Raw genomic sequence first — 26,509 nt, 5'->3', positions numbered from 1 at the left:
TGACATACATTAATGATCTAGAAGAGGGGACTGAGTGTAGTGTGTCTAAGTTTGCTGATGGTACTAAATTTAGTGGAAAAACAAATTGTGCAGAAGATATAGAGAGTCTGTAGAGAGATATAGAGAGGTTAAGTGAGCGGGCAAGGGTCTGGCAGATGGAGTACAATGTTAGTAAATGCAAGGTCATCTGCTCTGGATGTGCAAATGAAAGAGCAGATTATTATTTAAATGGTAAAAAACGGTAGTATGCTGCTGAGCAGAAGGACTTGGAGTGCTTGTGCATGAATCACAAAAGGTTGGTTTGCAGGTGCAGCAGGCTATCAAGAAGGCAAATGGATTGCTGGCCTTCATTGCTAGAGGGATTGAATTTAAGTGCAGTGAGGTAATGCAGCAACTGTAGAGGGTACTGGTGAGACTGCACCTGGAGTACTGTGTGCAGTTCCGGTCTCCTTGAAGAAGGATATACTAGTTTTGGAGGCGGTGCAGAGGAGGTTCACCAGGTTGATTCTAGAGATGAGGGAGTTAGACTATGAGGAGAGATTGAGTTACCAGGGACTGTGCTCACTGGAATTCAGAAGAATGAGAGGAGATCTTATTGAAACATATAAAATTAAGAAAGGGATAGATAAGGTAGAGGCAGGAAATTTGTTTCCACTGGTAGGCGAGACTAGAACCAGGGGACATAGCCTCAAGATTCGGGGGGAGTAGATTTATGACAGAGATGAGCAGGAACTGCTTTTCCCAGAGAGTGGTGAATCTGTGGAATTCTCTGTCTATTGAAGCAGTGGAGGCTACCTCAGTAAATATATTTAAGACAAGGTTGGATAGATTTTTGCATAGTAGGGGAATTAAGGGTTATGCGGAAAAGGCAGGTAGGTGGAGATGAATCCATTGCCAGATCAACCATGATCTTATTGAATGGCAGACCAGGCTTGATGGGCCAGATGGCCTACTCCTGCTCCTATTTCTTATGTTCTTTTTCCTTTGTAATAGTAATGGCACTCACTCCTGCTCCCTAACAGTCACAGACTCTGGCACACTGCTAGTGTCTTCCGCAGTGAAGACTGATGCAAAGTACTCATTAAGTTCAACTGCCATTTCTTCATCCCCCCACTACCTCACCAGCATATTTCCAGTGGGTCAATATCAACTCTCAACTCCTTTTTCTCATTACATAACTGAAAAAAACTGCTTTATATTATTGGCTAGTTTGCCCTCATATTTCATCTTTTCACTTCTGATAGCTTTTTTAGTTGTCTCTTGTTGGATTTTAAAAGCGTCCTAATCATTCAACATCCCACTCACTTTTGCAACCTTATATGCCCTTTCCTTGGCTTTTATGCAGTCCTTAACTTCCCTTGTCAACTACAGTTGCCTACACCAGCCATTTGAGAACAACTTCTTCTGTGGGACATATCCTGTGAACTACCCTGAAACCTCAGCCATCTCAGCCCTGCTGTCATTCCTGCCAATATCCTCCTCCAATCAACCTGAGCAAGCTCTCTCTCATGCCCCTGTATTTCCCTTTATTCTGTTGCGATCCTGACACACGTGATTTATGCTTCTCCCTTTTAAAATGCAGTATGAATTCAACTGTATTATGATCACAGCTTCCTAAGGATTCCTTTCCTCCCTACTAAGATCTGGATTCTAACACAATACCCAAACTAAGATAGCCTTTCCACTAGTAGGCTCAAGCACAAGCTGCTCCAAAAAGCCATCTCATAGGCACTCAACAAATTCACTATCTTGCAATCTGGCACCAACCTGTTTTTCCCAATTCCTTTGCATATTGAAGTCCCTCATTACAATTGTGACATTGCTCTTATTACATGTCTTTCCCAGCTCCCTTTGCAATCTCAAGCCCACATCTTGACTACCATTTGGAGGTCTATATATGATTCCCATAATGCTTTTTTATCCTTGCAGTATCTTAACTCCACTCACAAAGATTCAACATTCTCTGCCCCTATGTCACCTCTTTCTAAAGATGTAATTCCATCTCTTACCAACAGAGCCACACCCCCGCCTATGCCTTCCTGCCTGTCCTTTTCATACAAGGTATATGCTTTGATGTCAAGATCTGAACTATGGCTTTCTTTCAGTCACAACTCAGTAATGCCCACAATAGGCAAACCAACCAATCTCTAATTGTGCCATGAGTTCATCCACCTTATTCTAAAAGCCATGTGCATCTTCGGTCCTGCTTTCTTCATCCTTTTGAATTTTGCCTCTGGGGTACAATTTAACTCTTTGCTCTATCTGCATTTTTAACCAATCATTCGTGTATCCTTCCCTACATGCATGTTACACTCATCATCTATTTGTAAACCTGCTGGCTCATCCTCAGCTCCATCATACTGGTTCCCATCCCACTACCACACTAATTTAAAGCACTTCCAATAGCTCAAGTAAACCTGTGCAGAAGAATATTGGTCCCCCTTGGATTCAAGTTCAACCTGTCCCTTTTGTACAGGCCCACCCTCTCTAGAAGAGGTCCTAATTATCCAGAAATCTGAATCTCTGCCCCCTGCTCCAATTCTTCAGCCACACATTAATTTACCACCTCATTCTATTCTTATCGTCACTGTTGCATGACACAGGCAGCAATCCTGAGATGACTATCGTTGAGGTCCTATTTCTCAGCTTCCTTCCTAACTCCTTGTATTCTCTTTTCAAGACCTCCTTCTTTTTCGACCTGTGTCGTTGGTATCAATATGTACCACGACTTCTGGCTACTCACCCTCCCTTTTCAGGGTATTGTGGACACATTCAGAAATATCGCAGACCCTGACACCTGGGTGGCAAACTATCATGTGTGTTTATTTTTCATGTCCAGAGAATCGTCTAACTGTCCCCCAACTATAGAGTCCCTTATTACTGCTGTTATCCTGTTCAGTTCCTACCTTTCTGAGTCACAGGCCAGACTCAGTGCCAGAGGCATGGCTGCTGCTTCTCCCTCCAGGCTGCTCTTTCTTAGGGTTTGCTGTTTCTCTTTGAACTGACTTCCATTGTTTTCTTTATTTAGTGGCTACCTGGAGATGAAGAATCTCAGAGTTATACAGTCAGCCCTCCTTATCCGCGGGGGATTGGTTCCGAGAACCCTGTGGATAACAAAAATCGCGGATGCTCAAGTCCCTTATTTAACCTGGCTCAGTGCAGTGGTCTTTAGGACCCAGCGGAACCCCGGACTTTATTTAACTTGCTCTGTGCGGGGACATTAGGACCTGGCAGTGCAGCTCTGAATCCGCAGTGTTTCTGTTCATGAAAATAATCACGATCACGATTGAAAATAAGGTGGAAGTAATAAAGCGATCGGAAAAAGGTGAAACGCCATCGGTCATTGGAAAAGCGTTAGGCTACAGTCGGTCAATGATCAGAACAATTTTAATGGAGCATGTGAAAGGCCCTGCCCCGATGAAAGCTACAATTATTACTAAGCAACGCAGTGGTTTAATTATTGAAATACGTATGTTTCTTAAGTACTTTATATGCACAGAAAGGTAAAATTATGTACTATATACTAAGAAAAACATTTGACTGACGCTAAATAATACCAGATGTACCTGTTCCGACCTCAAATCCGACTTAAAGATGGACTCAGGAACGGAATTCGTTCATAACCCGGGGACTGCCTGTACTTTTAAGTCATTTCTAGATTACTTATAATACCTAATGCAATGTAAATGCTATGTAAATAGTTGTTAAACTGTATTGTTTAGGAAATAATGACAAGAAAAAATAGTCTGTACATGCTCAAATAATGAGTGCTGGAGAGAGAACTTCCAGGTTTTCCCGATCCGCAGTTGGTTGAAAATGCGCATGTGGAATCCGTGGATAAGGAGGGCCGACTGTATACTGCATACATACTTTGATAATAAATGAACTTTTGAATCTTTGAAGCAGAAGAAAGAAAATTATAGGTCGGTTAGTCTGACCTCAGTGGTTGGAAAGATGTTGGAGCCAATTGTTAAAGCTGTGGTTTTGGGGTACTTGGAGGCACAGGATAAAATAGGCTGTAGTCAGCATGGTTTCCTCAAGGAAAAATTTTGCCTTACAAATCTATTCGAATTCTTAGAAGAAATAACAAGCAGGATAGACAAAAGGAGAATCAGTGGATGTTGTATACTTGGATTTTCAGAAAGCCTTTGACAAGGTACCACACATGAGGCTGCTTAACACGTCAAGATCCCATGGTATTGCAAGGAAGATTCTAGTAAGGATAAAGCAGGGGCAAATTGTCAACAGGCGAAGAGTGGGGGAAAAAGGGAGCCTTCTGGTTGGCTGCCAGTGACTAGTGGTGTTCCAAGGGGTCTGTGTTGAGACTGCTTCTACTTACATTATATGTCATTGACTTGGATGACGGAATTGGTGACTTTGTGGCAAAGTTTACAGATGATGCAAAGATAGATGGAGGAGCATGTAGTTTTGAGAAACTAGAGAGACTACAGAAGGATTTAGAGAATGGGCAAAGAAGTGGCAGATGGAATACAGTGTTGGGAAGAGTTTGGTCATGCACTCTGGTAAAAAAAATGTAAGCATTAACTATTTTTTAAATGGAGTGAAAATTCAAATCAAAGGTGCAAAGAGACTTGGGAGTCCTTATGCAGGATTCCCTAAAGATTAATTTGCAGGTCGAGTCTGTGGTGAGGAAGGCAAATGCGATGTTCGCATTCATTTCAAGTGGATTAGAATATAAAAGCAAGTATGTAATGTGTGTAAGGTACTGGTGAGGCCTCACTTGGAGTATCGTGAGCAGTTTTGGGCCCATTACCCATTATCTAAGAAAGGATGTGCTCACATTGGAGAGGATTAAAGGAGATACATGAAAATGATTCCAGGATTGAAAGGCTTGTCATATGAAGAGCGTTTGATGGCTCTGAGCCTGTACTCACTGGAATTCAGAAAAATGAGGGGTGATCTCATTGAAACCTATTGAATTTTATAGGGCCATAATAGAGTGGATGTGGAGAGGATGTTTCCTATGGAGTCTAGGATCAAAGGATGTAGCCTCAGGATAGAGGGAGTCCTTTTCGAATGAAGATGAGGTGGAATTTCTTTAGCCAGAAAGTAGTGGATCTGTAGAATTCATTGCCACAACCTGCTGTGGAGGCCAAGTCATTGGAAATATTTAAGGCAGAGTTTGACAGATTCATGATTAGTCAGGGCATGAAGGGACACAGGGAGAAGACAGGAGATTGGGGTTGGGAAGGAAAATGGATCAGCCATGATGATATGGTGGAGCAAACTCGATGTGTCAAATGGCATAATTCTGCTCCTATATCTTATGGTCTTATGGCAAGAGAGCAGACAGCTTGTATAAAAAGTTGGAAAGGGTGGGAAAAAGAATCAGCTGGAAGGTGATGGGTGAAATCAGGTAAATCTGGGGGGGGGGGTTAATTGGCAGATGACGGATGGGGGAGAGTGGAGATGATGAAATAAGCAGGGAAGAGATAGGTAGAAGTGACAAATGCTGAAGAAGATGGAATCTTATAGGAGAGAATAGTAGACAATAGAATAAAGGGAAGGTGGTGGGGAGGGAAACCAGTGGGAGGAACATGTGGGTGATGGACAGATGGAGACGATAGGGGAGAGGAACAAGGTAAGGTGATAGGGATAAGGAAAAAAGGCAGTGGCAGATACCAGTGGTTAACAGAAGTGAGAGAAATTGATATTCATGCATTAGGTTGGAGACTACCAAGAGGTAATATGAGGCGCTGCTCTTCCAATCTGCTTCTAGCTTCAATCTGGCTCCTAGTATGGCCTTCTCTACATCAGAGAAAAGTGATGAAGATTTGGCCATTGCTTTGTTAAGCATGATCCCTCCATCTACTATACCAGTTGGTATCTCCAGGTGGCCAACTATTGTAATTCCAACTCCCATTCCCACTCCTATGTATTTGCCCATGGCCTTTTCCACTGCCGTGTTCTCCACTGCCCTCTCTTATCAGGTTCCATCTTCTTCAGCTCTTTGCCACTTCTCCCTATCACCTCCCAGCTTCTTACATTGTTTTACTCTCCTGCTTCCCGTACCTGCCTATCACTCTCTCATCACCTGAATTCCCTCATCATCTACCAGCTCTTGGTCTACCTCACTCCCTAGATTTTTTTATGCTGCCTTTGATCTTGAGAACTTTGTAAAATTTATTTGAAGATTATAGGTAAACCATAATTGGAAGTAATTTGACACATATCACCAAGCTCTACGCATAACCCCTCTGATGCCTACTGAAACAAAGCCTTCCTTATCTACTCAATTACTAACATTAGTCAATCCATTTTGTTTTCTTGTGGTTAGTATCATCACATTTTATGTTTATAAAAGGTAGGCTCTATCCAAAATAGTTGCCACCAAAACATGCCAGCTGTAATTTCTTTTCCAAGACCTTCAGGTATACAAGTGAAAGGGTTTAAAGTACCTATATTATCATTACTGTTGATAATAAGTGTTCATGAAAAGGACTGAAGAAAGCAGGACTCCTGGACTGTGAAACTATTTTCAAGTGCTTAGTTTATACATCATTTTGTCAATGAAGCTCTAAATCAGCACCTTTTCAAATAAATTGAAATTGCATTTCTATGTGGTACCCGTACACACCAATGCCACAGTATTTTTGATCACAATCATGGCTATTATTGTAAAAGAAAGTCAATTTCTGGTTTTAAGAAAAGAGTAGGGAATTTCAAGGGTAGGTATAATGGAGAGCAATTGATTAGATTATTTTTTCTGAAATTGTCTCTGCAGCTACGTCCTAACTTCAACTGCTTTATGACAGGCTTCTCTAAGAAGCTTTCCAAGACAGGCATGTCAAGAAGCAGGTGCATATAGTAGATAATCTACAGAAAATTGGAAAGGCACTCCCCCTTTCACTGAGTGCTCATCAGTTTGGTGCCACAGTCCTATTCACACAATAGTAATTAACACCTGAACAACTGCTTTCATTGATTTCTTTTAAATGGTATATTCTACATATTATTGTACTTACATTCACACTGCCCAATTGCATCATTGAAACATGCAGTAGAAATAGAATCATGCAGTAGAAATAGTAAATCATGCTTTTCTGTAAGAATGTTGCTCATGAAAGGAAACAAATTTGGAAATCATTAAAAATAGACAAGAATGATGGACAGGAAAGAAAGTCTAAAGAATTATAACTCTTTAGAACCATGAAAGAATTGACTTTATTGTAGCATATATATTATAGGAAAAGAATACTAAGATAAGGAAGCAAACAAATTATATTTTTGCAAAAATGTTAACTCATTTAAAGTGTCTTCAGTGCAGTATACTATTTTGAAAGTGAATTTTTTGCTTTATTTTTTATGTTGATATTTGGCTTACTTATTTTATCTGATCATTCAACTATGCTTTCCATGACCTGGTAGCAATTTTTCATTGCCCATAACATTTAACATAGACCAAGAGATACCTGGGTACCTAGGAGCAGCATGCTGATATAGTGATGTAAGGAGATTATGAATTATCAGCATGACATCTAAAACTATGACAAACTTCTATAGATGTATGATGGAAAGAATATTAACTGGTTGCATCAAAGCCTGGTATGGAAACATCAATGCCCTTGAACAGGAAATCCTATAAAAAGTAGTGGATACTGCTAAGTCCATCACAGGTAAAGCCCTGCCCATCATTGAGCACATCTACATGGAGCAATGTTGCAGGAAAGCAACATCAATCATCACAGACCCCCACCACTCAGGTCATGATCTCTTCTCACTGCTGCCATCATGAAGATACAGAAGCCTAAGGAATCACACCACCAGGTTCACTTATTATCCCTCAACAGTCAGGCTCTTGAACTAAAGGGGATTACTTTGTTCATCTTCACTTGCCACATCATCGAAATGCTTCCACAACCTATGGACTCACTACGAATGACTCTTCAACTTATGTTCTTGATATTTATTGCTTATTTCTTTCTTTTTGTATTTGTACAGTTTGTTGTCCTTTCCATATTAGTTGAATGCCCAGTTGGTGTGGTCTTTCACTGCTTCTATTATGGTCATTATTCTATTATGGATGCATTGAGTATGCCTGCAAGAAAATGAATTTCAGGGTTGTATATGGTGATATCGAATTGAATTTCGGTTTATTGTCATCTAGCAACCACAAATGCAATGCAGTTAAAAAATGAAACAACATTCCTCCAGAATGATATCACAAAAGCACACAGCAAAACAGACTACGCCAGAAAATCCACATAACGTTTGGCAATCCCCAAATCCAGAGTCCGGAGAGGCTGCTGCGTATTAATATTGTGCTACCATCTTATGCGTTCCCAAGGAGCTCCAAACCCACCAAACAAAATAAGACTACCTAGACACACCAAGTCAGGAGACCAACTCTACCACCCAACAAACCAAAAACTAAAGCTACAAGACCTACACAAAACCACATAGTTACAACAGTGCAAACAATACCATAATTAATAAAAAACAGACCATGGGCACAATAAAAATAGTCCAAAGATGATAAAAGACTATAAGTTTGAAAGAAACCACCACACAGTTTCCACAAGTCCTCAGGGTCATCCCACGCCGGCGGCAGAAGGGAATATCCCAGCTATAGACTTCCACGGTGCCGCCGGACTCAGCCTCGCAGACACAGCACACAGTGAAAGCAGCACGACCGCAGCGGACTCTGAGTCCGTCAAACCTGCGAGCCTCCAACCATCCCCTCTGGCACAGCCTCTCTGAGCACCATCCGCTGCCGAGCGCACTACAACGCCCCTGCCACCAGCCACTGGCAATGCGACCCCGAGGACTGGGGGCATGTTCTTCCCAGCAGTGACCTGGACCTCACAACAGCAGAAGCAACGAAAAAGGCCTTCCTGGAGATTTCCAGATGTTCCTCCGTGCTCCCATGTCTGTTTTTCATCAGATTAGGATTGTGCACGGCACCCCACTTGACAAATAACAGATATCAACTCCAGAAAGGCCACTGCAAACTTCGTCGCACTGCCATCTTTAAGTGCATGATGTACTTTGATAATACATTTACACTGAACTTTGAACTTCAGCTTTGGCATAGTATTAGAATATTTACCCAATATGAAAAAGCCTTTCTTCATTTCTGGGAATACAGAACTATTTCCCTACTGGGAAAAAAAAACAAACCATCTCATGGAAGTTGTAGAGAGTTATAGACTCAGGCAGTTCTATCAATATGCGGGTAGATCGGGAAAATCAGTTTGGTGCTGCATCCCAAGAAAGGGAATTTGTAGAATGCCTATGAGATGGCTTTTTAGAGCAGCTTGTGGTTGAGTCCACCAGGGGAAAACAGTTCTGGAATGGGTGTTCTTTAATAAATCACACTTGACTAGGGAGGTTAAGATAAAGAAACCCTTAGGAGACAGTGATTATTATATGATAGTTTCAACCCTGCAGTTGAGAGGGAGAAGCTAAAGTCAGATATATCAGTATTACTGTGGAGTAAAGGGAATTACAGAGGCATGAGAGAGGAGCTGGCCAACGTTGATTGAAAAGGGACAGCAGAACAGCAATGGCTGATGTTTCTGGGAGCAATTTGGAAGGCACAGGACAGATATATCCCAAAGAGGAAGAAGTATTCCAGTGGGAGGGTGATGCAACCATGGCTGACAAGGGAAGTTAAAAAGCAGTACGAAAGCAAAAGAGTACATACAATATAGCAAAAATTGGTGGTAAGTTAGAGGATTGGGAAGCTTCTAAAAACCAACAGAAGGCAATTAATAAGTCATAAAGAGAATAAAGATGAAATATGAAGGTAAGCGAGTGAATAATATACTGTAAAAGAGGATACAAAAAGTTTTTTCAGATATATAAATTGTAAAAGAGAGGCGAAAGTGGATATCAGACCACTGGAAAATGATCCTAGGGAGGTAGTAATGGGAGACAAAGAAATGACAGATAAACTTAATAAATATTTTGCATTAGTCTTCAATGTGGAATTCACAATCAGTATGCTAAAAATTCAAGAGTGCCAGGAGGCAGAAGTGAGTGTAGTTGCTATTATTAAGGAGAAGGTGCTTCGGAAGCTGAAAGGTCTGAAGGTAAATAAGTCACCTAGACCATGATGGGTCTGCATGTAGTACACCAGCACAAACCTTTGGTGAACTTAGGAAAAGTGGTTGAGAATCATGCCCAGTACAAGATGTACTGGGCAGCTGTAATTATTACCCTCCTGCTATTGTGACAGCTTCAAAGCAATATCTATTTATGTCAGAATCACGTAATTTCTATAATAACAGGAGATTTCTCAAATTTGCAGTATACAAGCTGAAATATTATTAACAATGGGAAATGGTGGATAAAATAGACCCATATTTGTAAGAGGCTAAAATCTATTACTTGTTCTTCAAGTTCCTGAGTGTCAATGTCTCAGAGGATCTAACCTGGACCCAACATATCGATGCAGCTATAAAGAAAGCAAGACAGTTGCTATATTTCATCAGGAATTTGAGGAGATTTGGTTTGTCACAAAAAAACACTTGAAAACCTCTACAGCTGTACTGTGGAGAGCATTCTGACTGGCTGCATCACTATCTGGTATGTGCAGGGCGACTACTACACAGGATTGAAAGAAACTACAGAGTTATAAAATGAGCTCTATTGTGGGTACTAGCCTCTGTAGTAGCCAGGACATCTTCAAGGATTGGTGCCTCTGAAAAGTGACTTCCATCATCAAGGACCCCCACCATCCAGGACATGTCCTACTCTCATTGTTACCATCAGGAAGAAGGTACAGGAGCCTGAAGGTACACACCCAGCGATTCAGGAACAGCTTCTTGTCCTCTGCCATCTGGTTTCTAAATGGATATTGAACCCCATAAACACTACCTTATAACCTTTTAAATTTTTATTTTTGCACTACTTATCAATTTAATTATTTAATACACACACACATCTCTCTCTCTCTCACACACACACACGCTTACTGGAATTCAGTTTTTTTCTATATATATTTATCATCTATTGCATTGTACTGCTGCCACAAAGTTAACAAATTTCACGACATGTGCTAGTGATATTGAACCTGATTCTGATTTATTTATTTGAAAATCAAAAATGAAAACAAAAATACAGCATATCACAGAAAAACAAGCTTCCTGATATACTATGGTAATGTTTCACAGATGTAATTTGTCTCCAACATATTGAATTTCAGAATGAATTACTTAATGAAACTGAAGCTTTAGCTTAATTATATATATTCACAAACTTCAGGGGAACATTTTTGTAATAATGCATGAATGTCTGTAGAACAACAACATAAACTACATAATTGAATTTTCAAATATAGTATATTGTTCGTAAGTAGCTTCAACACAATAGAAAGAAATGTTCAGAAATTCCTTTTGCAATATTGAAAGTACTATTTTCTGACTATAAAATATCTTTTATTTATCCTCTGTTTCTTAATGTCTTTCTTTTCCCCATCTGCTGCAGAATTTGATTTCCACACTGTTGTCAGGTGCCTTAGCTCAGTGGCATTATTTCAAAAATGCTATCCAAATAATGAGGATGTTAAATGCTATCCTCAAATGACAACAATCCATGTTCCCACTGTCCCAATGAGACAGGAAAAAGATGATACAGCAAAGGAACTATGGCTGACAAGAAAGATGGAACTTTTAGTCAAAAGGAAGAGGAATGCATACTTAAGATTTAAAAAGCAAAGATTAAACAGGGTTCTAAAGAGTTATAAAATAGTCACGGAAGAGCTTAAAAGGGAATTAGGAGAGATGGAAGGCACATGAAAAGACCTTGGCAAGAAGGATTAAGGAAAATGCCGATGTGTGCTACATGTACATGAAAAATAGGTGGATAACTTTGAGTTACTTCGAACTTTTGAACTTTAAATAGGTGGATGATTAGAATGAGGGTAGGTCTGCTCAGGGATAAGGGGACAAACATGTACCTGGAGTCAGTGGAGATAGGGGATGTCTTTAATGACTACTTCACCAGGTGGAAAGACCTTAATTAATGTGAGGTCAGCATAGAACCGACTAATATGCTGAAGCATGTTGAAGTTAATAAAGAGACAGTGTTGAAACTTTTGAAAAACATAATTATAGATATATTCCCCAAGAATGGACAGGATATACCAGGTTACTATAGGAAATGAGGGTAGAGAGTGCTAAGGCATGGAAGATGATCTTTGTATCCTCACTAGCCAAAGGATTAGAATTAGAGGATTAAAGGATGACAAATAGTGTACCTTTGTTCAAGAAACATAAAAGGCTTTATAGACCTGTGAGTCTTACCTCGGTCCTGGGTAAACTAATCTAGAGGATTCTTAGGGATACCATTTATGAATATCTGTAAAGACATTGTCTTATTAGGGATAGCCAGCATGTCTTTGTGAGGGGGAGGTTATGCCTCATGAGCCTAACTGACTTTTTCAAAACAAATTGATAATTGTATAGCAGTGGATATGGTTTATATGGATTTTTAGTAAGGTATTCGACAAGGAAGGGTCATCCAGAAATTCAGGAAACATGGGATCACAGAAACTTGACAGCATGGATTAAGAATTGGCTAGGCCACAGAAAACACAGGGTGGTAGTGGATATAGAGTAGTCTGCCAAGAGCTAGTGACTAGTAATGTTTTGCAGGGATCTGTTCTGGGAGCCCTGCTCTTTGTGAATTTTATAAATGACTTAGATAAGGAAGTGGAAGGGATGGTTAGTAAGTTAGCAGGTGACACAAAAGTTAGTGGTGTTATGGCTAGTGTAGAAAGTTGTAATAGGTTATAATGAGGCATAAACAGGATGCAGCGCTAGGCTGAGAAATGGCAGATGGAGTTCAAACTGGAGAAGTGTGAAATGATACTTAGGAATGTCAAACATGAAGGCACTGTACAAGGGTAATGCCAGAATTCTTAGCAGTGTGGAGGAAAAGATGAATATTGGGGTCCTAGTCCATAGATCTCTCAAAGTCCTGATGAAGGGTCTCAGCCCGAAATGTTGACTGCTCGTTTCCATGGATGCTGCCCAACCTGCTGAGTTCCTCCAGTGTGTTATACGTGGTGATCTTTCAAAGTTGCCAGGCAAGTTGATGAGTTGGTTAAGAAGGCGTAAGGTACTTTGGACTTCATGAGTCAGGGGATAGAGTTTAAGAGCTCAGACTAATGTTACAGCTCTATAAAACTCTGGATACATCACACTTAGAGTACTGTGTTCAGTTCTGTTGACGTCATTATAGGAAAGTTGTGGATGCATTAAAGAGGGCGCAGAGGATTACTAGAATGCTGCCTGGATCAGAGAACATGTCTTATGTGGAAAAGCTGAGCAAGCTATGGCTTTTCTTTTTGGAGCGAAGTGGGATGAGAAGCAACTTGATGGAGGTGCACAAGATCATTGGAGGCATAGAAAGAGTGGACAGCCTTTTTCTCAGGGCGGCAATAGCTAATACCAGAGGACATCTTTTTAAGGTGAATGGAGGCAGGTTTAAGGAAGATGTCAGAGGTAGGTTTTTATTTACAAAGCGAATGATAACTGTCTGAAGTGCAATGTTTGGGTTGTGTTTGAGGCAAATACATTAGGGACATTTGAGGGTTTTTCGATGGGCACCTGGAATAAAGAAAAATGGAGGGTTATGCACTACGTAGGAGGGAAAGTTAGATAGATTGAGAAGAAGGTTAAAACATTGGCCTGCACTATGCTGTTCCGTTCCATTCTAAATAAAGCTGTGTTAGGACCAGGAATGAATATTTCAGTTGTTTTGCCCTCCTTAGTTCAGAGGTACTGTAGCCTAGGTGAGATCATCTAAGCTTGAAAAGAAATGGGAAATTGAGCTGAAAGGGCTAAAGGATCATTTAAAAAATTCTCTAATGCTAAGCTGTCAAGAAAGCCAATTAAACCACAAAATATAGTGTGTTTATATCTATATAAAAACTTAGTAGTAATATGAGGCATTATTGGAAATAAAATTAAACTGTCCAAATTATGAAAATATATACTCACACCTTTTCAAAATTCTTTATAGTACATAATACCTCCACCTCTACTGTCGATTGACTGTTTATGTCCAGTATTTCTCTTCCAATAATTCTGCTTACTGCAGCTGGCTTTGCAAAGCTCACAAAATAATTTGCCTGTTAAAAAAAATACAACTTTACCTTACTAGAAATAAAGTTAAAAAATAAAAGAACCCTTTGCTACTTTCAAAGACATGCTGAAAATTCATTACACATATTATGTCTGCACTAACCAAAGGTTAAGTGCATCTTATAAGTTTTAATCATTTCAACTATAAGAATTGTTATATTTTTATGAGAATGAACCTTCATTTACTATCATAAATTTAAGAAACTTAAGAGATTAGAAAAGCTAAAAGAAGTTACGAGTTTGGTTTGGCAAATAAGGTGGAAGTAAATCCGAAAGGCTTCTACAGTTATATTAAAAGCAAGAGGATAGTGAGGGATAAAATTGGTCCCTTAGAGAATCAGGGTGGTCAGCTATGTGTGGAGCCGAGGGAGATGGGAGAGATTTTGAACGATTTCTTCTCTTCGGTATTCACTAAGGAGAAGGATATTGAATGGTGTAAGGTGTGGGAAACAAGTAAGGAAGTTATGGAACCTATGACAATTAAAGAGGTGGAAGTACTGGCGCTTTAAAGAAATTTAAAAGTGGATAAATCTCCGGGTCCTTGCAGGATATTCCCCAGGACCTTGAGGGAAGTTTGTGTAGAGATCTGACGGAGATCTTTCAGATGTCATTAGAAACGGGGATTGTGCCGGAGGATTGGCGTATTGCTCATGTGGTTCCATTGTTTAAAAAGGGTTCGAGAAGTAAGCCTGGCAATTATAGACCTATCAGTTTGACATCAGTGGTGGGTAAATTAATGGAAAGTATTCTTAGAGATAGTATTTATAATTATCTGGATAGACAGGATCTGATTAGGAGTAGCCAGCATGGATTTGTGCGTGGAAGGTCATGTTTGACAAACCTTATTGAATTTTTTGAAGTAGTTACGAGGAATGTTGATGAGGGTAAGGCAGTGGATGTAGTCTATATGGACTTCAGCAAGGCCTTTGACAAAGTTCCACGTGGAAGGTTAGTTAAGAAGGTTCAGTCGTTAGGTATTAATGCTGGACTAATAAAATGGATTCAACAGTGGCTAGATGGGAGATGCCAGAGAGTAGTGGTGGATAATTGTTTATCGGGATGGAGGCCGGTGACTAGCGGGGTGCCTCAGGGATCTGTTTTGGGCCCAATGTTGTTTGTAATATTCATAAATGATCTGGATGATGGGGTGGTAAATTGGATTAGTAAGTATGCTGATGATACTAAGGTAGGAGGTGTTGTGGATAATGAGGTGGGTTTTCAAAGCTGAGAAGTGTGAGGTTCTACATTTTAGCAGGAATAATCCAAATAGAACATACAGGGTAAATGGTAGGGCATTGAGGAATGCAGTGGAACAGAGAGATCTAGGAATAACAGTGCATAGTTCCCTGAAGGTGGAATCTCATGTAGATAGGGTAGTGAAGAAGGCTTTTGGAACGCTGGCCTTTATAAATCAGAGCATTGAGTACAGAAGTTGGGATGTAATGTTAAAATTGTACAAGGCATTGGTAAGGCCAAATTTGGAATATTGTGTACAGTTCTGGTCACCGAATTATAGGAAAGATATCAATAAATTAGAGAGAGTGCAGAGACGATTTACTAGGATGTTACCCTGGGTTTCAGCACTTAAGTTACAGAGAAAGGTTGAACAAGTTAGGTCTCTATTCATTGGAGCGTAGAAGGTTGAGGGGGGATTTGATCAAGGTATTTAAAATGTTGAGAGGGATAGATAGAGTTAACGTGAATAGGCTGTTTCTATTGAGAGTAGGGGAGATTCAAACGAGAGGACATGATTTGAGAGTTAGGGGGCAAAAGTTTAAGGGAAACACGAGGGGGTATTTCTTTACTCAGAGAGTGATAGCTGTGTAGAATGAGCTTCCTGTAGAAGTAGTAGAGGCCAGTTCAGTTGTGTCATTTAAGGTAAAATTGGATAGGTATATGGACAGGAAAGGAGTGGAGGGTTATGGGCTGATTGCGGGTAGGTGGGACTAGGTGAGATTAAGAGTTCGGCACGGACTAGGAGGGCCGGAATGGCCTGTTTCCGTGCTGTGATTGTTATATGGTTATAAATTATGGAACAAATGATATAAACTTTTGCCCTTGCTTCTTAGATCCCCAAAATTTGAAAAGGTTTTAATTGTCAAATTGAAAAAGATAGTAGAAACTAATATAGGTGACCACCACATTATTTGGGGGTGGGTGGAATGAACTGAGATCCTGGAAAATGGGCTGTATCACTATTTTCCTTAATGTGAAGCTAGGTCATCTGCACTTGTCAAGAAATATAAGTTGAAAAAACGTACCTTCATTCAAGAGTGTCAGGAAAGTGAAGTACGTGCAGTGAAAATTAAGATTGAGAAGGTGCTCAGGAAGCTTACTGGTTTGAGGGTGGATAAATCTCCTGATGGAATGTACCCTCGGGTTCTGAAGTAAGTAGTTGGAGAGATTGCGGAGGCATTAACAATGATCTTTCAAGAATTGATAGATTCTGGCATTGTACCGGATGAGTAGAAAATAGCAAATGTTACTCTGCTATTTAAGAAGGGTGGGAGGCAGCAGAAGTAAACTATAGACCTGTTAGCCTGATATCAATGGTTGGGAAGTTGTTGAATCGATTGTTAAGGATATTACGGAGTATCTGGGGGCACATGACAAGATAGGCCAAAGCCAGCATGGTTTCCTGAAAGGAAAACCCTGCTTGACTAACCTACTGCAATTCTTTGTGGAAATTACAAGCAGAGTAGACAAAGGAGATTTAGTAGATGTGGTGTACTTGGATTTTCAGAAGGCCTTTGACAAGTTGACGCATATGAGGCTGCTTATCAAGATGAGCCCATGGAATTACAGGGGAGTTACTAGCATGGGTGGAACATTGGCTGATAGGCAGTGTGGTGATATCACGTGCAATGATGTATCAGTACATGATTGGACAGAGCACAGAGCATGCGCCGGATTGCCAGAATGTTTCAGCATGTGGCTGGGTTAAGACGTGTTTGTTTATTACTGCAAATAAAAGTTATCTAATTCTTCCAGAATATGATCCTTTACTGTTAACCCACAGTATGTTTAAATGGAAGTAACATAACATGGTGTCAGAAGTGGTTCTGGAAGAATAATACAGGAGAATCGAGAATCGAAGATAATTGAGACAAAGAAGAAAAAAGTTCGAACTGTAAACAGTAAAATGGAAGGTTTACAACCCCCACCAAAACTTCAGCTGACTGGCAATGTAGCTGAGAATTGGAGGATATTCAAGCAACAGTTTGAACTGTACCTATCAGCGATCGATCATGAGAAAAATCGGAAAAAACCGAAGTTGTGCTTTTGGTCCATGTAATCGGGAATGTCACAGTAGAGGTATACAATAATTTTGTCTTTGAAGATGGAGATAATTTCAATTTAAAGTTAATAATGGACAGATCTGAAGTATTTTGTATACCTAAGCATAATTTAATGTATGACCAATATAAATTGTTCACATGTGCGCAGAGAGCTGCTGAAACAATTGATCAGTATGTTACCGAGTTAAGAAAGTGTAGTATTACATTCGAGTTTGGATCACTTACAGACTCTCTCATTAAAGATAGACTTGTTTGTGGCATTCGAGATAATGCTCTGAGAGAAAGGCTGCTGAGTGAGCAAGATTTAAATTTTGAAAAAGCTTTGGTGCTTTGCAAAGCTTAGACCGTGACGCTGCAGACTGAAGAACTTTTTGTCGAAATCTGCATTGTAAAAGCTGTAAAAAACCGTGAATACTCAAGAAATATAAAAATACGTCAATGAAACCAACAGAGAGCAAGACGGCATTCGAAAGAAAAAAGTCATGTGATCGCTGTGTGCGGGAATATCGTCCAAATCAGTGCCCCACATATGGCAAATTTGCAATGGCTGCGGTAAGCTTAATCATTTTTCTCGCTGTTGTAAAGGTAGAAAGAAGGAAAATAAAATGAAACAAGTAAATGCTGTGCTTGAAGATAAACATGAGGAATTTTATATACAGGTAGTCCCCGAGTTACGAACGTCCGACTTACGGACAATTCGTGCTTACGAACCGATGAAGGAGAATGCCGTCTGCCATTTTAAGTCATTGCCGTTGACACTGCGTTGAGTGTGTAACTTTGTATTTGGCTTAAATTTTCCTTAGAGAGATTCACCCTGACACCCCCTCCCCCATTCTGGTCGGCTGGTGGCGCAGTGAGATCAGCACCGGGCTGGAGAACAGAGGTTCCCGAGTTCAATCCAGTGACAGACCATTCCCGTGCTGGGTTGATGTCGATCCAGTGACTCCCGTACCATCCGTGCCGGGTTGATGTCAAGCTCGCAATTTGACCTCATAAAAAAAAAACACTGCCACCTCCAGTTTAAATTCCCACGCGGAACATTGTGGAGGATCAAATACAGTACCCAAGCCCAGCACAGCCCCCACTTGTCCCATTTAACCGGTCTCAGTGCGATGGACTTTCGAACCACGGAATTCAGTGCGGAGCTCCAGAGGAGGTTGGGACCCGCTGTCCGCAGTGTTTCTGTTCCGAGAGCTGAAGTGACAGAATGTTGCATTACAGTTGGCAGAAGGTGATGCAACTCGACTGCAGGTCCAGCTCATGGAGGCAAGTGCTGACATGGAGAATATAAAAGCGGTAGCTGCAGTGTCTGAGACAACCAAACAGGAGGCAACTGATGATATGAAAAAGCAATGGCAGGAGGAGGTTGCTTCAATGCAAGCGATAATGAAAGAGACACTGAGAGAATATGAGATTCAGTTTCATCACCGTCTAGAGCAAGAACACTCACAGTGGGCACAGTATAAGGAAGAAGTGAAAGCACAAGTGAAGGAATTGAGAAGTATTATTGAAATGATGAAGTCTCAGAATAAAAAAAAGATTACACAGTTAATGAATGAATTAGATGAAGAAAAAAAGATTCGAATTTCATTACAAATGGAAGTGGAACATGAATTGACTTATCTAAGGAGACATTTGTCTGAAGGACAAGGAGAGAAAGTGAGGATACAAGATAAAAGGAACACATGGACACAGACCAGATCATACACGGTCCAAACAGAGGAGAGAGCAGTGTTAGGAAGAAATCGCAAAGACCTCAAGAAAGAGCCAACTTCAGAGATTCAGTTAACTGCTGCAGATGAGACAAAACATGTAAATAATAACATGGAAACACAAGATCTGTGTGTACCACTTAGGTCTACTCGTGTTCGTAAACCCACAGAGAGACTGATAGAGACTTGTTAAATTATGTAATTGCTTTGATTAACATTGTTAATTGTTTTTCTCTTTAAGGAAAGGAAGACATGGTGATGATGTGCCAGTACATGTTTGGACAGAGTACTGAGCATGCGCGGGATTGCCAGAATGGTCCAGCACGTGGCTGGGTTAAGACATGTTTGTTTATTAGTATAAATAAAAGTTCTCTAATTCTTCTGGAATATGATTCTTTACTGTTAACCCATGGTACGTTTAACCAAAAGTAACATAACAGGCAGAAAACAGAGAGCGGGAATAAAGGGATCCTATTCTGGCTGGCTGCTACTTACCAGTGGAGTTCCACAGGGCTCTGTGTTGGGACCACTGCTTTTTATGATGTAAGTCAATGATTTGGACTATGGTATTAGTGGATTTGTGGCTAAATTTGCTGATGATACAAGGATAGGTGGAGGAGCGGGTAGCGTTGAGGAAACAGAGAGTCTACAGAGAGACTTAGATAGTTTAGGGCAATGGGCAAAGATGTGGCAAATGAAGTACAATGTTGGAAGGTGTATGGTCATGCACTTTGGTGGAAGAAATAAATGGTCAGACTATTATTTAGTTGGGGAGAGAATTCAAAATGCAGAGATGCAAAGGCACTTGGGAGACCTTGTGCAGGATGCCCTAAAGGTTAACCTCCAGGCTGAGACGGTGGCGAAGAAGGCAAATGGCATTGCCATTCATTTCCAGAGGTATAGCATATAAGAGCAGGGATGTGATGTTGAGGCACTGTAAGGCACTTGTGAGACCACTCTTGGAGTATTGTGTGCAGTTTTGGGCTCCTTATTTTAGAAAATACTGACATTGGAGGTGGTTCAGAGAAGATTCACGAAAATGATTCCGGGAATGAAAGGGATACCGTTTGAGGAACACCTTGCAGCTCTTGGGCTGTATTCCCTGGAGTTCAGGAGAATGAGGGGTGATCTCATAGAAACATTCTGAATGTTAAAAGACCTGAACAGATTCGATATGGCAAAGTTATTTCTCATGGTAGCAGAGTCTAAGACAGGAGGGCACGACTTCAGGACTGAAGGTTGTCTATTTAGAACAAGATGTGGAGAAATTACTTTGGTCAGAGGGTGGTAAATCTGTGGAATTTGTTGTCACGAGTGGCTGTGGAGGCCAAGTCATTGGGTGCATTTAAGGCAGAGATAGATAGGTTCTTGATTAGCATCAAAGGATATGAGGAGAAGGCAGGGGAGTGGGGAATGACTGGAAGAATTGGATCAGCCCATGATTGAATGGCAGATGGGCCAAATGGCCTACTTCTGCTTCTATATCCTGTGGTCTTATGGTCTTATTCAGTGACTTGGAAATCTCTTGACTTGTGCTTTTCAATAACCTTTTCACAGAGTTGCTTGAAGTGTTCGTTTGTCTTCATGGTGTAGTTTTTGCCAGGATACTGACTCACCAGCAGTTGGACTTTCCAGATATAGATGGATTTTTACTACAAATCGATTGAAACACCTTGACTGCATACAAGTCTCTAAAAACAGATCTGCATTTAACTTGTTATGTGACTTTTAAAACCAATTAGCTGCACCAGTTATGATTTGATGTGTCTGACTTAAAGGATATGAATACTTACGCAATCAATTATTTTGTGGTTTATATTTGTAATTAATTTAGATCACCTTGTAGAGATCTGTTTTTACTTTGACATGAAAGAGACTTTTTCTGTTGATCAGTGCCAAAAAAGCCAAATTAAATCCACTGTGATTCAATGTTGTAAAACACGAAAACTTCCAAGGGGGAATGAATATTTTTTTTATAGGCACTGCACAAGACCAAAAAATTTTTTTAAATTAAATTTCAGGCAGAACAACAAATATCATAATTGATACAATTATCTTAATAGAGTATTTTCACAATACTCCCTTCCCAAAACAATAATTCTGCTAATTTTTCCTTTTCTTGAGGGGAATTTTCACTCTGACACTGATAACTTTCCAAGTTACCATTTATTAAGAATGCAGTCTGGTTATTCATAATTTGTAGATAACACATGCGGGCAGGACTTGGTCCTCTAATAATAACCGCATTAGTTTATATATATTAGGACTAAAGAATTGCAAACCATCACAAATCTGAACCTCTTCCTTCATCCTTTGGTTTCTCCCCTTGCTTCTTAAATACGCATTTCAGATTCAAATCAAGGATTTTAAATGTCAAATCCTCCTCCCCGATTACCCACATCCATACCCATACAAGATCTGTCTCCACCTCTCACATAAATTGTCTGCAAATGCTTTACTATTGTCCACACCTGTTGTAAATTATAGTCTATGAATTCAGTATTTTATCTGCAATCTACCGCAGATGACAAAAGCATTCTCCTGTTTTAGAATACTATGTGACCAAGGATTGGTAGTGATGATACCTGCATAAATATATGGTAATATGCAGATTTTGTTTCTTAAAAAACGTAATAGAAACAATTAGACTCTGAATTGAACTCGACATGATATATTGATTGTATCTGGACTGCATTCTCAGAGGCTATTCTAGTTGGTACCAAAAGTGCAGCAGTAATGATATTTGAAAGCATTTACAGTTACCACTAATATTTTAACCTCATTTCTGAAACTCCTGAATAATATTCCATTTGAGGCATACATTTCTTCAGAGGTGAAAACTGCTTTGTGGTAATGACTTGTTGAAAGAAGAATTTCAGTGAGTACGCATACATTTGATATGAGCAGCTCTTAAGATAATTATTGATCATTTTATAATTTTTGAAATACAACACAACAATTAAAATAAAAAGTTTATGTTTCATATATATGAGCAATGAGTAAGAATAGAGGGACTTCTGGTGAGGCACAAAATATAACGCAAGAGTCAAAACAATGTTATTTTGATTTCTAACTTGGTGCCTTATATACGAAGAAAGTGGAACCTGTACATGGCAAAAGTCTGGAAAATACAACAGCCTAACAGGATTAAACAAGATAAAGTTACTGATTTGCAGGAGGTGTGGGGCAAGGAGCAGAAGTAGGCCATTCAATCATGGGCCAATTCTTCCAGTTATCCTCATTTCCCTGCCTTCTCCCCATACCCTTTGATACCCCGGCAAATCAAGAACCTGTCTATCTCTGCCTTAAATACACCCGATGACTTGTCCTCCACAGCCTCTCGTGGCAACAAATTTCACAGAATTACCACCCTCTGACTAAAGTAACTTCAATCATTCAATCCTGAAGTCATGTCCTCTTAACCTGGTCTCCCCTACCATGGGAAATAACTTTGCCACATCTAATCTAATTTCCCATCAGATGGGATGGCCTTTGATTGTCCTTTCTGAAGATCTAGCAGCGTCTTTCTCTCAGAGAAAAAAGTTCATGATAGCACTGTCTGTGAATCTAAAGTACACTACAGCCATTGTCAAGAATGATGGTGCATACTCCAAGTATGATGTTATGGCATTGCATAAACCAGGGGTGAACTTGAGGAAATGAATTAAAAATACAGGGGTATCTCTGCCATTAATAATGTGAATTCCAACTCAAATATGGATAAAATGCTGTCAAGATAGGTCAAAGTACACATTTGGTTTTCTAGTTTTTCCTTAATCAACAGCAGTCAGTTTAATTTACACTAGATTATTGATGGGGTGTAGATGCATCTCCACCAAAAGAGGTGTAAGGCACTGCTTCCCTCTGCTAGCCTGCATGTCACCTTGGGCAAGGTGAGTACCTGCTTAGCCCCCCCGATCAGGGCCATGAGAAGTGATGGGAGCAGGTGGCGGATGGTCTGCTGAGTAGCAGGTGCATATTACAAGTCCTGGTTATGCAACTGCTGATGCTAGGCAGACAACCTCTTAAGAGTATTGATAATGGCTTGTAAAGACATTGTTCAGAAGAAGGCAATGGTAAACCACTTCTGTAGAAAAAATTGGCAAGAACAATCATGGTCATAGCCAGTATCGCCCATATAATGACACTTCATATAACAAATTAATGGAATACATAATAGATGCAAAACAGTCTTTTCATGCTTCTGAACCCTTGAGTATTCATTTAGAAGGGTTCCTTTCTGCCAATCTAAAATTCAATCCAAGGTCCAAGGCAGATTATTATAATGACAGGAAGTGGCTGGTGGGAGGGCACTGGCTTAGTGACTTGCCAGTGGATTGTTTCGGAATGTAATCAGTCTTATGTCATGTGAATCTTTGATGAACAACTACACCATACATTAAAAATGTGCAAGCTTGTCCCATAGATTGGAGCTTCCACATTCAAAACTTTAAGATAATTGACATAATACAGTCTTCTCTGTATGTTATTTGCAGTATACCAATAAGCTAATATTGAAATTCAAAGGTTTATTAATGTAAACTACAGTAAGCTGAAACCTTAATGGAATGTATGATAGAACACCAGAAATCCAAGTAAGTATGTGCAAGTTAGAAACAAATTTAATGTTGACTCCCTTACAGAACACAAAATGAAGAGAGGGAAAATCTGAAATGTTAGCTTTGTTGCTTTCTTCACAGATCTTGCCTGCCTTCCGAGTATTTGTAGCAACTCCCACTACATTTTAGACTTACAGGCTATGCCTTTTTTGAGGGAGGGGTGTAATTACAATATAGTAATACACATAGAAAGCATGCCCAAAATCAAAAGCTCAAAAAATCTAACATCACATTTAATAAAGTTAATTTTTTGTGCCTGATGAGATTCATGTCAGTAATTAAGACTGGTCATACTACTAGAAGAATGAGCAAATGCCTATATACAGTAAATCACAAACAGAAGAGATTCTGCAGATGCTGGAAAACCAGAGCAACAAACAAAAATTAAACTCAGCATGTCAGGCAGCATCTATGGAGAGGAATAAACAGCCAATGCTTCAAGTCAAGACCCTTCATTGGGACTCGTGTGCTATGCTTATATACAGTAAAATGTTTTAAATCTACATCTACTGAAGGTCAGGAACTTCTGGCAGTTCAATACTTTACAAATGGAGATCCAGATGGTGGAATGCCACTTAGAAATGTGAAGCACCTTTACGACATGACTGACTTGTATGTGCAATAGCTGGAAGCTGCAATCTGATTTGCACACAAGATATGGTGGATGATATCGATTTCTTTTTCAGAAATAGAAATCAAGTCCACAGAGTGTTATAACAATGCAGAATAACCACTGTATGTGGAACGTAGATGAAAAATCAATAGGCTATTTTATCTAAAACATGACCTAAAATTTAGCTTTCCAGTTTGATTTCAAGTGATTGAAATCAATGTTGTTAAACTAAATTCACATATAACTAAGTTATTATAATATTTAATGGTCAATTGTCCCAATCTATTTTGTCAAATAGTTCCCAGCTTTCTTCATCTTGATAGTGAATATATCAGCCAATCACAGATATATTCACTTTTTTCTTGTTTAAAACCACATTAACCACCAAATGGTTAAGAAGTTAAGAAGTCTAGTTAAAAAGTCAAGATTTCATTTTTATATAATTGCCATTTTTTATACTAGGAGAGCAGAATTGGCTCGTACGCTAATAATGTGCACGTGGACAGAAGTAGTCACTTGATCAGGTGCTGTCGAAGCAGGGTTTCAAGGTCTCTCTGAAAGAAAAGATCCATCTCCCTGTGAGAATTATTTGGAACATTGATTTATCACAGTATTATTAAGTGTCAATATATCAGTAATTAGAGAGATCCTGAATTAGCAAACAACGGGAATTTCACATTTGTACTAACACTTTCAACTAGCATGAACACTGTATTACTGAACACTATACTATCAAACCTCAACTTTGTCAACCTGTGCCCAGACTTACAAACACGGATAAAACCACACCTGAAGCGTTAACTGTTTCTTCGCCCCCCGCCCCTTGGTGGATACACCCTGACCTGGTGAGTGTTTCTGGGTTTATTCTGCATTCTTAGCACACGTAAGCTAGTTTGTCTGTGCTGGTAGAATCTTGCATCTCTCGCCCCTCTGAGAACAACTTACCAGGTGACCGTAAACATCGTCGGGTTTCTCATAAAACATGGTGTTGAGCACCTGTTGCATTCTCTGCGGCACCGCGTTGCTCTGGTAATACTCGGCTGCGCGCTGCTTGAGACGGTGGAACTCGCTGGCCTCCGCGCTACCACAGCCGTTAGCGACCTGATCTGCGCTCGCTGACATCCCGCACAACCACCGCTCAGAGCAACCTTGGGCGTTTACCCCCTTCCACAGACTAACGGCCGGTCGCCTGGATAAAGGCCGCGCGTCCCTCTGGTTGCTGGGCGACCAGCGATCGCGAGCACGGGCGCGATCACGCGGCTTCGAGCGCCCAGGCGCGCCGGAGGGAGAAGCTGCCGCGGAGAGCCGGCGCCCAGGTCAGCTCGTTGTATAGGGTGGTTGTAGACCTCAGGGAAGGCCCAGGCTCAAGCCTAAACCCAATATGTGGGTTGGCACAGCACTGTGGGATTCACAAGGTGCCAACTTGCCAGCGGTGCTGTCAATTTGGATGAATAATTACATCTAAGAATAGTCTATTACCATGGGTTATTGCAATATCAACATTGAAGCCTTCCCTGTGGTCAGGACAACATATTCTTTCAAAAGGGCTATACCTAGAAATAACAATGGAAAATGTTGCCAACACTCAGCAAGTCAAACGACAGCTGTGGGGGGGGGGGGGGGGGGAGAGATATATGTTGGATCTTCCTTAGAAGTGGGAATCGAGGAAATAATGGAAATACTTATGTTCAGGTGCATGGGAGAGGAGGAGAGGTAGAAAGATCAGAGGAATACACACAAAAAGCTAGAGGAACTCGGATTGTCTTGCAGCATGTATGGAAAAGTGTAAACCATCAATGTTTCAGGCTGAGACCCTTCTTCAGGACACCTCATTTCTAGCCCTCAAAAAGGACCCTACTCCAGACCATCAGAAAACTCTCCAACACCACCCCAGACCTCATCCACTCTGGAGAAGACCTATCCTCTGCCACCAAAATCATACTTTCCATACCCCACACTGGTCACTTCTATCTCCTATTTAGAAGTCAAGAAGAGTCTCAGCTGGAAACATTGAGTGTTTACTCCTTTCCATGGATGGTGCCTGACCCTCTGAGTTCCTCCAGCATTTTGTGTGTGTTGCTTTGAATTTCCAGCATCTGCAGATTTTCTTGTGTTTGTGAAAGACCAGAGGAAATGTCAGTGGAAGGGTAAT

General features: G+C 40.3%; 1 protein-coding gene across 2 annotated transcripts in view; it reads right to left on the bottom strand.

Moving 5' to 3' along the window:
* eno4 (enolase 4) overlaps positions 1 to 25,548 on the bottom strand; it is a 91,173-nt gene extending 65,625 nt beyond the window's left edge. Inside the window, exons 1-2 of one of the 2 annotated variants that reach the window (XM_073027838.1) lie at positions 25,303 to 25,548; positions 13,973 to 14,101 (exon numbers count right to left, since the gene is read on the bottom strand). In XM_073027838.1, coding sequence (XP_072883939.1) covers positions 13,973 to 14,101; positions 25,303 to 25,479 — 306 coding nt within the window. In that variant the 5' untranslated portion in view covers positions 25,480 to 25,548. The remainder of the gene's footprint in view (positions 1 to 13,972; positions 14,102 to 25,302) is intronic. The other variant, XM_073027839.1, reaches the window with a different exon arrangement.
* Positions 25,549 to 26,509: the final 961 nt, after the last annotated feature.

The sequence above is a fragment of the Hemitrygon akajei genome, chromosome 23 (genome assembly GCF_048418815.1).
Source record: "Hemitrygon akajei chromosome 23, sHemAka1.3, whole genome shotgun sequence".
In the NCBI taxonomy this organism is placed as follows: domain Eukaryota; kingdom Metazoa; phylum Chordata; class Chondrichthyes; order Myliobatiformes; family Dasyatidae; genus Hemitrygon; species Hemitrygon akajei.
The sequence above is the reverse complement of the archived record's forward strand: the minus strand, read 5'-3'. Positions and strand labels throughout refer to the sequence as shown.